We start from the raw sequence: 12,657 nt of genomic DNA, 5'->3' as shown, positions 1-12,657 counted from the left end.
ACTTTATATTACCTACTATATCACACACACACACACACGTAGTATGTATAGTATGTGTGTGTGTGTATATGTATATATATATATATATATATATATATATATTGTTACTCTTGTGCTAAACCTTGTTGATTCTCTCAAACTGAAGAGAATACAAATTATCTCTCACTAGAATAGAACATCATAAAACTATTATAATTTATTTGATTTTCTGACTAAGGCAAATCTCAGCAAATTTTAGAAGGTTCTTATTTGTATTCTAGCCCGTATGAGAAGTTTGAGTTTTTGATTGTTTAAGCATTGTTGACTTTGTATGGGTAGAAGTAATAAAATGTGATTTGAACCACTTATTGTGCAGATGTGTCATGACATACAAGAGTGAGTACTGAGTAATTCTTTTTCAACGTTAAATTTTGAATTAAGACATTAAATTGTATATAATATTAAAATTTGGGTTATTAACAATGTTTATGCAAAGTTTATTGATACATAATAATGATAAAAGTAGTTTTATTAAATTTTGAATATAACTGTAAAAAGTTGTGACATGCACAGTTTGTACCCATGCACTTAGGGTTAACAGAGTATATAAAATATTACAGTTTATGCATAAAGGTATCTTAAAGGAAAGGGAAAGTGGAGCACCCTTATGCAATGTTGAAAATTCATCTCATAACTTAGTCATAAACGTAATTTTTTTGGCTGCTAAAACAAAAATGTAACTCCCAGAATTGGCAGCCTTGCTAAAAATGTAGTTGTATAAAATAAAGTAAGAAAACATTATTTTTCCCACTGCATGCAGGGGATCGCATGAGAAATGACATAAAATATATGTCTTATTTTGTTATTTGTACTGTTGTTCATTCTTCTATAAGCTGTCTACAAAGAGATAGTGTTCTCCTCCATAAACAATAATCATCTTTTCCTGGTCTGAACAACTACTTGTTGCAATCTTTAAATAAACTAATATGAGATTACAGTTAAAACATTATACAAAGCAGGAACAAACTTTTCTGATATTTTTGCTTTCTACATTAATTGTTTGGCCAGTTGATTTCTAGATTCGATCCTACAGTTCTCATTGGGGCAAGTTACTGTGATATTTCACCACAAATACATTATTTTGTGCCAATTAGGTATTGGAAGTTTGAGCCTATGAACGTACATGTTGTATGTCATACCAAACAACTTCTTTCAGAGAAGTCTGCATAGTTTATATGAAATTATAATAGATTACATAACCTGACTAAATGTTTTTATATTCCCTCCTTAGTTTATTTGGATCTGTTGGTGAGCTTTTAAAAAATTCTGCAACAAACTTTCTTGTCATTTTGTTTAATGCAGATAATATTCTTTTTCTGCCTAAAATTTAAGAAATTAACGATGAAAAGTTTTATGTTGTTTCTAGATGAGAAATTGGTAGACAGCAGTTTCCTAATTTCTATGTATTGAATTTATCTCAGTCACAGATATATATAAAAGTCTTGAATGTTTTAGAAATAAACCTCCAGTTAGAAGTGAATGCATTTGTATGACTTTTTTGTTATTGTTTTAGGATTGTGGTTTGATAAAGCACCAGAGAAATAAGTGTTCATAGGTTAGGTATGAAATTACTTGTTGCTGTGTTATCATGAAGAGAAATATTTGTACTTAGCATTATATAATTCTACAACGGAAAACATATCTTTATTAACAGATGATTGTTAAAGATTTGATATAAAGCTGTTGTAATGATGTTATACCCCACATGTTTCAGAAGTACATTGACAGGCAAATAATTCAGAACTGTAGAGATACATGAAAATAATTGTTGGTGATATGGAATGATGTGTTGTGGTACTATACTGTGATAGCATCATTGAATGCTTTTAAGATCATATCCTTTGAAATGTTTATTGATATTCGTCATATGCCAAAAATGTCAGTTGCAAAGATGTAGACAGTAACACTTCATTGCATACCACTGACAGATATTTTCTTATGCCTCTCTTTTTCTTAGACTTGTGTCAAATTGCAGCACAGTTATCTTCCTTTATACATCCTTTGTTCAAGAGGCAAGTTCCTTTCTTTTTTTTTTTTTTTTTAAATGTGAAGTCTACAACAACCCACTCTTGGTTACGAAAGGTTGTAAGTTTGAATTTAAGCCATTTTTATAGTGTTAAATAGAAAGTAAAATGATAATTATACTGCTTTAAAATTATTTCTGTGCTTATCTTAAACAGTTACTGTTCTGTTAAGAGATGGTTTTAAAGTGGTGTATATGTGTATCTACCTAGGGAAGAACCTATTCAAGTGATCTTATATGATACTTCTACTGAAGAAGATATTAACATCAATGAAAAGATAATAAACATAACAGCTAAAGAAGCAATTACTCCAAAGCTTCCTCAGGTGGGTTATGAGAAATATCCTTTTGATACTTCTATCAGTATTTAAAATCAGGACGTCAAGTTCACCACATAGAAGTTAGTTACCATAAGTGCATTAATCAAGACAGCACCATGGCAAATGCCCTCATTCATTCTAAAAAGATTTTTCCTCTTAAAGATGCACTTAATATTTAAGTGGGGTACAAGGCAAGCATCAGTACCAAAATGAGAAACATACAGTAGGTTTTTGTATCGATTAGATATTTTTGGTGAAATCATAGAATTAAGGCAACTTTTCAAATTAAATATGAGGTATAGATTTATTATGTTCTACATAAATGATCAACTTTCACAGAAAGTCAAAATCAAACAGTACTCATTTTAGTTATTTATATATATAATATAAAAATATTGCCTAATAATAGAAAAATACAGTAAAAGATTCCTAACAACTATGTTTTGAAATGGATATTCTTTAGTCTTCAAATAACGTTAAACTGAACTTATATTTTCTGTTCACTTGGCACAAAGAAGTATCTAAAATATGTCAAGCTATTGTAAGTTCAAAGTAACAAGCTTCACTGCCCCCTCCTCTACTAAAACAGGTAATAATCCAAATTAAAACTACACATGGTTTGACAGGATTCATGTTAGTTTGGGTTTTTTAGTCATATTTTGATGAATTATCATTATTTACATTAGCTCTTACAAATATTGAAATACACATTAGAAGTGGAAGCTCAATTTGTAATGTTACCTCTTTATAATATTCTTTGGCCCCAAGCATTGTACATGTACTTGGCACAATCAAACACCTGACTTACTGGATCACATATTACAGAAATCCACTAAATTTAGTCATAACTGATATCTCAAATTAGAGAAAATATTTGTATAACTAAATATTCTAGCTATTTATTAGCAGTTATATTTCTATAAAATCTTCATCTTTAAATTTATTCACAGAAAGAATAACAAATTAAATGGTAAAAAATTCTGTTTTTTTTTTTCATCTTACTTGACACATAGCATAGAATAACATCAGCTTTCCATGCACTATTATTTATTTTGAGGACTGTTTCATGAAGAAGAAACTAAAATGAATGAAGAAATGATTTTATGTGATAGCTAAAGAAGTAATCACTCCAAAACATCATTGGATAGGTTAGGAGATTTAACTTTTTGATTCTTTTATAAATAATACATTAACATCAATAAACATATTCTCAAGGGTGATAAGTTCTTTGCAAAAATGTTTATTCTTTGAGATGGATGGGAAAAATCAAGTGGGTTGTTTTCTTTACAGGCAAAACTGTCTGCAGCTGTGTAGAAATATGAACTTTTATTTTTCTTCAAGAATTACACTAAATAAATGTAAGAAAAGGACAAAATATAAATTCTAAAAATTTCTAAATTAAAATTTTTGAAATATAGTTCAAATTAACATATAGAATTGGCTTTAAAATTTGTCTGAAAAACAAAAGTAAATAGACAGTGTAAACCTTGTTTTTAGACTTCAATAATTTACAATAATTTATAATTAAGTTGCTTTCTAAATCCTAAACTTCTTAGCCAAAGTAAGAACCTAGTATTTTTGGGTATTCTTCAAATAGTCTGAATATAATATTATTGTGTTAACAAGTAACAAGAATGTTTAACTTCTCCATGTTAGCTTCAGTAATGTTTCATTTTTACAGTGATGGTATGATACCAGTTAATTTTTGAAGTTAGCTCCGTAACACTGTAATCAAATTTTCAGCATTTTTTAACATAAAAGAAGAGGCTTCCACTATAATATGGTATTTTGAATTAATCAGTGTTGGCCATATAGTCCTAAAGTAAACGAAATATGTCAAACAAAGTTAAAATAATGTTAATATATTCTATAAAAAATTAGCTCAGTTGGGCTATAATCCAGTGATTTCAGAACTTGTATCTTTAATGTAATTAATATGAAAATTCAGTTAAAAACAAATGTTTAGAATTTTCTAATTAAGATTTGAATACTTAGTTATTTATAATCATGTTTAGAATAAAAAAAAATGTAACATTGGTAAATGTGATGCCTGTTTCAAAATATTTTGTGAAAAGTTATTATTTACAATTGCAGCACTTTTTTTTCACTTATTTTAGACATCACCAATATAAAAAGCATATTTCTCACAAAAATTCTAACTTCTAAACAATGAAAAGTTGATTCAGTAACAAATATATGTTATAAGAGCTGCAGATGTCCTAAACAGTACTTACTTTGATGAAAACAAATCTCAAGTCTCTAGACACATGTTAGGGTGTCTGGAAAAACCAGGGCATGAGAAATTTTCCATGGCAACATTTAATTGTGTTAGCTTAGAAATAACCAGTTATTGACTGAGGTTTTAACTGGGTTGCTGTAGACTAGCTATGTTGATTTCATGAAAGCTCCCAATCAGAGAGAGAAACACTGACATCCAATGTTTCTTTTTTGATACTGTGTGGTAGTGTAAGGATATCTGGCTGTTTTTTGTTGTTGTTGTTTGTTTGTTTGTTTGTTTTGTTTTTCTGAATAAAATAGAAGTGGGGGGGAATTTGGAACTTTCCCACCTCAATCTGTGCATACTTGTACAAGCATAAAAAAAATACATTTATTAACTTCAGAAAAAAATTGATGGAGAGTGGACCGTTCCCATACATCCATGCCTGCTTGTAAAATATTAAAGAATACAGTTATGCAATTATAAATTAGAAACATAGCATGATGTAAAAAAAACAAGATTACACTTTATTTAACAATTTAGTAACCAAAGAGCTGCTACCTTCTAGCAATTCTGCACATAAATGAGCATTCTATCCATAGATTTGCCATTCACTCAACAAAACCAACACATCATGCCAGTACAAATATACAATCCAAATATCAGTCATGAAAATGCTGTTATTTTGGTAGAGTACACAACAGACCCATATTCAGTGCACCCACCTACACAACAGATCTGAAAGAAGCAATCCCTAAGTAATACAGGCATAATATTATATATATATATATATACACGTATATAAAGCAAACCAAAATATTGAAAATGAAACTTAACTAAAATTTTTACTGAAAACAAAATTTAAAATTATAATACTTAGCAAAATAAATCCAAATAAACTAAATGCACAATCATGCCAGTAATACATACACAAAACAGAACTGTTAAAGTTATACCATTTGTCAAGGAAGTACAAAAGATATAATTTTTTCATTTTTAAATGCTTCCAATAACGTTTAGGATTCCCCATCTGTCATACACAATCAAACAAACTTGGATGAGAAAGAGGATGGTTAGCAAGGAAAATCAAATAGGGCTAGGTATTGAATGCTATAATCCATAACTTCCATAAATCTACTACCACTCACCATCTTCAACAAGTTATGTTTATGGTAGTCATCTCTAAACACCAGTGTATAAGCTTATGAATTATTTAAAAAAAAAAAAACATTTTCTGACATAGAGACAGAAACTATGCATAATTCCAAAATAGGAGTATTTTGAACTATATATTTGTAATTGAGTATGTATCTTCATCACTAACAACCTCTAGCAGTTTAACAGCTTTGTTCAACTTTAATTACTTGAAGTATTGCACATTTTTCTAAAGTAGATTTAGAATATTCAAGTATGAAGAATATTTACACAAGTTAAAAGAGAAATGAATGAACAATTCCATATATCTTGTTACTTTCAAGATACTTTTCCAAATCATCTTATATGCAAATCAATAGCAGATGTAAATATGAAATGAAAAAAACAACTATATCATTATGTGATGTAATTTTTATAGTCAGTATATTGTAACATGGTTAGAAAAAGGTAGCATGTTTATATTTCTGTGTGTAGGGATGAATTATAATAAACTATATCAGCTACATAACATTAACTACATTAAATGATTGTATAACAAATTACTCCCAAGTGTTCATATTTTGGAATTTTTTTTTTTTGCAATGTAGGCTGGCCATATCACCAGAGCATTTCTTACCCATGTTTCCAAAGATGGAGACATTTTCATTCAGATTGCTGGACATGGTCTTACACTTTTACAGAGCTTGATGTCAGAGAGTAGCACTATGTTTAAAGTAGGTATTTTTTTTTTGTAGCTGTGCTTTTGCTTTTCTTCCCCATCTGTCATTAATGAATAGTATTTGGGAAAGAGAAGTTATTAATAATTATGAAAGTACAAAATATATATTATAGTTCATTTTTACATTCTAAATGTCTGTGAGATCCACAGTGGTAATTGAAGAACAGCTGCCAGTTACATTATTAACAAATAATGTAATTTTTAAGGGTTAGGCATTTTAAAATATTGATCAGATAAATTAAAAAAGAGAGCTTTTAACATTATTTTTTTTACAAGCACTTTTAATTTTATTTAACATCTGAATGTTTGATGTTATTCACAGAGAAAAATTCATAACTCAAAGGTAAAATTTTACGAGTATATTTTTATGACATTATTGTTTTCTTTTTTCTTTTGTTATTGTACTTGAAGTTTACAATTTCAAAGATGAGATTGGTGCAGATTATTACAACATTATTATTGTCTTTTTGTAATTATGCTTGACATTTTCAGTTTCAATGATCAAATTGATACAGATTGTTACAACATTTTCTTTTTGTAATTGTGCTTGATGTTTTCAGTTTCAGTAACCAGATTGATGCACATTGTTACAACATTATTTACTTTTTGTAATTGTATTTAATGTTTTTAGTTTTAATGATGAGATTGATGCATTATTACAGCATTCTGTTTTTGTCATTGTACTTTATGATTTCGGTTTCAGTGATCAGATTGCAGATTCTTACATTATTACTTTCTTTTTGTAATTGTGCTTGATTTTTCCAGTTTCAGTGATCAGATTGATATAAATTGTTACAATATTATTTTTGTAATTATGTTTGACATTTTCAGTTTCAATGATCAGATTGATAAATGTTGTGTTGTTTAAATGGGACTTTAGGCATAGTAAACATTCAGACCAGAAGAAGTCCTCAGTATAGAAGCCAAAACGTTGTCCTCATTTCACTTAACAGGCAGTTACAGTCCATTAAAGTTCTAAAACCTGATAAATGTTGTTATACATTATTAATATTTTCTTTTTGTAATTGTACCTGACATTTTTAGTTTCAATGATGAGATTGATACAATTTCTAGGAGAAAATTTAATTGTGGTGTAGAGGTATGTTTTGCAGCCCCAAAACACCAAGGTGACATTCCTTGGATTTGCATGTGGCCCATTCACATGCCTGTGTTTATCACAAACCGAATTAATTTGTGTATAAATCACAGATAGTTTAAAGATATTAAAAATCCACATCTACACCTTTCCATTATTGCATGCATGTAAATTAATTTTGTTTATTGTTGTTTTGCTAGGAAGCCATAGGTAGCATTGTGAAACCAGCAATGGACCAGATGTATTGTGTGAAATGCGACGCTGACAGTGCTTGGTATAGAGCTGTAGTAACTAGTTTAGCATCCAATACATCATCATCAGTAAGTTTTAAGAGTAACCACAAAATTGATTGAAATTAATTTTTCTTTAAACTTTTGATACTTGCTATACAATTAATGTTATTGATCTGAATGTGAACGTGAGCTATATTGATATTATTTCAAGTGTAGCAGTTAGTGACATATTAGTTGACTTTAATTTCTATTTTCACTTGAGAACTGTAAATAAGCAGTGATTAAGAAGAGGTGTCAGGGTTAGTTCCGTCTTATGTCGTTTTTTTTATGACTGGTACTTATCACACTCAGTATCAAACCTATTCATGAAATGGATTAACTTAACTAGTTATCTAATTAAATACAAATAAAGAGACAGAGTATATCAAAACATTCTTCATAAAATTGAACAATCAGATTTAGTAAAATTTATCCATGATGAAGTAGGTACTACACTAAAAATCATAAAATTGAATAGTCAAGTACAAGATAATCATAAGATGATCTGTGAATCTTTTCCTCTTGGCAGATTTTCAGGAAAGTTGTCAAGGCAGAAATTAGAACTAGCATGTTGCCATCAGAAACTCTATTGCAACTTTTATTTTTTAGGCTTATAAACTAACAATTTATTTCATATTGGTCTAAATTGTATCAAAGTCTCTAAAAATTATTTTTAACTCTTTTCACACAGGCTTGGCCAAATCAACTGAGTTTGTAACCATTTTGTACTCATTACAGTTTCCATACTATTAACTTTTAATACAAAAGTTTACACCAGATAGAAATTTCTGACCCAGGTACTCTCAAGGGTCAATACCAATCGAGTACCCGGTTACATGTCTGTTTACTTATTGTGAAAGATCAATTGGAAACTGAATGAGTTTTTTATCCTAGAGTTGGGCTGCCGATATTTGCAGTTTTGTAAATTTGGTAGAATTTGGAAAGCTAAAGCCACAGGGAATGAGATTAAATTAGAGTTACTTCATAAACAACGTTCTTACTATAGAATTGATCATGTCGTCCATATTTAGCAAGTTTGGACTACATGATCAATTCTAAACTAAAGGAAAAGTTCTATAAAAGATCATGAAACTGAAGTGAAGCATTCTTATTTACAGTATAGGCCTACTGCTTGCTGTACTGTCTGTTACACTCATTTTCTCCTGTGTGTTGCTTCCGAATTAACTGTTTTTGCATGACTTTATGATTTTTTCCATCCAAGAAACAAGCAAGGGTTTGCGGCTTACTAAGCAGTTGTAACTTGCAAATCATCTTACTGCTTATGTTAGTTATGTACTACAAACTACATCTATGGCTTAATGCACATTCAAAATACAGGTAATGTAGGCCTGGCCTGTGCTTTTGATGTACCTGGCCTAGCCTGTATGAATAAATAGTAGAAGACTTTTGTTCAGTGACTGTCATTACTTTGTTCTGATTTGTAGTGAATTATTGGGTTTTTAGCTTGTAGTCATGAGCAATAAGCAGCGAGGGAAAAAAAAAGCTCAGTCTGTTTGTATGCGCAGATTGATGTTTGTGTGAAAACTGAGATAGTTCTGCCCCCACCTGAAGAATCATTTTTGCAAAGTGAAGCTATTGAAATTAATACACAGTACACATTATACAGGACATGCAATCACATCAAACCAGGGATGTGTTAGAATTCCCAGGTCAAACATTCTCTGTATTTTCCTTAGTTTTTTCTGTAGTATCATAGTAGGTCATGTATTGTGCATGAGGTCATATTGTACGGAGAATAAACTGAAGGATGATGTGCAATATATTTGAACTTAGTGATGCATGCAGTGAACTTTTGGGCAATAAGAATTAAGAAAGAGGCATTGCAAAAAGGTTTTAAATTGGATAAAATGTGTGCATTGTCTAAAGAGCCTTGGGCAAAGCATTTGCTGAAGAAAACCATTAACCTTACATCTAGGCAAGCTACAGTCTTTAGGGCTACTGAGTAACTAGTAACTATTAGTTTCTGGTCTCAGTCCAACTGATCCACATATTCCTTGTGCTTTGGAGCCATAAAAAAAAAAAGATACAAATAATCTGCTCATTTCTTCTCGTACTGATTTATTGAAAATACAGTAATCCCTTGATAACTTGGAATTTGATACAACTCGGCATCCCTGAAAAATATTCAGGCTTTCTAACTATGTGAGAAGAGTCCTTACAAATTCTCCCAAGCAAATGGCTAACTTTCTCACGGGAAAATTTTGTTTATAGTAAGAGAAATATACGTATATCTGTTCAGAGTATGATGTAATACATCACATCATTTGATTTGATAGACACAAATATTGACTTTCTATTGGTTGTAGATGATATATAATTAAACGTAAGAGAGAATTATTAACGAATCCTGAAAAAGTATGTGATAGGTGGGGTCTGATTTCATATTTGATAGTTCTGTAACTGAACAAAATTGATGGCTATAAAAATTGTGGTTCGTCTGATCAATGATGATTTTATAGTGAGTAATTTATGTTGAATTTCGAGATTTTTAGGGAGGTGATGAATAAAATAGAGAGGAGAATATACCTTGAGAAAATGTTACATTTGTCATACTAGGGGAAATTCAGGATCTTTAAAAATATTGCTTTATAGAATTAAGAACTTAAAACGTATATACTATCAAAATATGGATTATTAGCTTAGATTTTGTTATACTACTTGCTATAACATAAACAAAAAGTAGTTTCATAAAATTTTAAATGTAAGTCACTAAAATCTTGTGTCGTGCAGTAAAGGATACCCGGGGCGACAGGGGTATAACTCACTACATTCCAAGTTGCTGAGCAGTGATAAAATTTCACATGGTACCCAAGCAGTCTCTCCTTCAGTTGAGCTTCGGTCAGTGTACTGTGCATTGTTCATTACTTGTTGCTGTGTATATTGCCTTATTTATCATTTATTGTGTTTTAAGTGTTGTTCAACCCTTAAAAATATGGCACAAAAAAGTTATAAAAAAAAGATTGAAGTTAATATCCATTAATTTTAAAGAAAAGATGGAAAGTTTTGGAGAAGGTGGATGCAGATGCATTCATGCGTAATGTGTGTGAGGAGTTTGGCATCAAAACAAGCACATTATATTAAGATAAGCAGGGACAAGTTTAAGGCACATGTTTTAAGTTTGGAGGATCCAAGCAGTTCAAATAAGACCCAAAAGAGGATAAAGCCTGCTAAATATCTCAACTTGGATCAAGCAGTGTACAAGTGGTACAAGCAGGAGTGTGCTTCTGGTGTTAAAGTACGAGGTGTGGACATTCAAAATGCTGCAACACAACTCGCAGAGCATCTGAACATTGAAGGCTTTACAGCAAGGCTGGCTGTTCAAGTTTTGCGCTCGTCACTGCTTTGTGAATCAAAGTTGCAGGAGAGTCAGCAAGCACCAATCATGACAGCATTAAGCGCTTCAGAAAGTGGCTAGAGAAGCTTATGGAAGATTTGCAACATGGGCCTCTTCTGGAAGGCTGTGCCTACCAACACACAGGCTGCTAGGCATGAGTCTCACATATCTGGTAGGAAGATGGCAAAGGATCGAATCTCTATTCTCTGTTGTGCGAATTTGGATGGCACCTACTGACTGCAACCAATGATTGTGGGCAAGGCAATAAACCAAGGCCACTCAAGAACATTATGAACAGCTTACAAGTGATTTACCGGGGGAATAAAACTGCCTGCTTTACTCAAGAGCTGTTCCACCATTGGTTCCACAGCCATTTTGTACCTGCTGTAATCAAGTACCAGGCAGATTTATAGGGTATTGCAAGAGACAAAGTAAAGGCCATCCTTCTGCTTGACAATGCTTCTGCCCATCCCTCTTTGGAGGAGCTTGAGGGTCATATCAAGGCCATGTTCATGCCTGCTAACATCTGTGCCTTGATTTAACCCATGGACAAGGGTGTCATCGAAGTCTGCAAGCGACACCACAGGAACAAGCATCTATAGAGTGCCTTATAGTGTTGGAAGATGTAAGTGACAAAGATAATGATACAAAGGAGGCTCACACTTTGGAAAACTGGGCAGAGGCATGTAAAAGCATGTATAAACCCTCAGTAATGCATGGAACAAACTCTTCAAAGACACTGAGGTTGTGGAAGACTTTGTTGGGTTTGGGACTGAGGACTTTGTGAATTTACTACACCAAGGTGGCGAGACGGGTGTCGGGGAACGACATTGTGGAATGGCTGGAGAAGGATAGCGATGAGCGGGGATTTTGTCATGATTCAGAGGAAGAGATGGCTGCAGAGAAGAGCCAAGTAATGACAGTGAAGATGAAGACCCTACTCCATAGCCCAAGTTATCAGATGTTTGGTTACACTTGGACAAGGCCTTGGGGGCAGTTGAGTGGTTGCCCGAGTTGGAACAGCACTATGCAACTATGAGAAATATCAGGGCAGATGTTATCAAGTGTCAGCACAGCAATTACAAACAGGGGAAATACCTGACTAGTTTAAACCCCTGTCAAAAAAAAACCCAGACAAAATCTTCCTTCCACCAGTAGTGAAGCTTCCATAGGGTCTGCCTGCAGCATCTGGATAGTCTTCCTCAGACACCAATTCCAGCAGTGCCAGTTTCCTTCTCATTACTCCAGAATCCCCACGACAGTTGATGTCTTCAGACAATGAATAATTTATTTAATAAAATAAATGTAAATAAATTAGTCTTTAATTTTTAAGTGAATGATTTATTGTTTAAGTGACCATTCAAAATGTATTTAAATTTTAATTGATAAAGTAGTGCTTAATCCTCTCCAGAAGGGTCATGAGTCAAAGCCCATGTCATTGTATTGAACTACTATTTCATG

At 31.8% G+C, this 12,657-nt stretch overlaps 1 protein-coding gene across 4 annotated transcripts in view; it reads left to right on the top strand.

The window, feature by feature from the left end:
• The window catches only part of LOC106465059 (tudor domain-containing protein 7-like), a 113,436-nt gene that overhangs the window by 74,969 nt on the left and 25,810 nt on the right, over positions 1 to 12,657 (top strand). For all 4 annotated transcript variants that reach the window (XM_013925255.2, XM_013925254.2, XM_022392874.1 and 1 more), the window contains exons 15-17: positions 2,274 to 2,388; positions 6,343 to 6,468; positions 7,770 to 7,889. In XM_013925255.2, the coding sequence (XP_013780709.1) occupies positions 2,274 to 2,388; positions 6,343 to 6,468; positions 7,770 to 7,889 (361 nt within the window). The remainder of the gene's footprint in view (positions 1 to 2,273; positions 2,389 to 6,342; positions 6,469 to 7,769; positions 7,890 to 12,657) is intronic.

Source organism: Limulus polyphemus, unplaced genomic scaffold, assembly GCF_000517525.1.
Source record: "Limulus polyphemus unplaced genomic scaffold, Limulus_polyphemus-2.1.2 Scaffold1823, whole genome shotgun sequence".
NCBI lineage: Eukaryota > Metazoa > Arthropoda > Merostomata > Xiphosura > Limulidae > Limulus > Limulus polyphemus.
The sequence above is the reverse complement of the archived record's forward strand: the minus strand, read 5'-3'. Positions and strand labels throughout refer to the sequence as shown.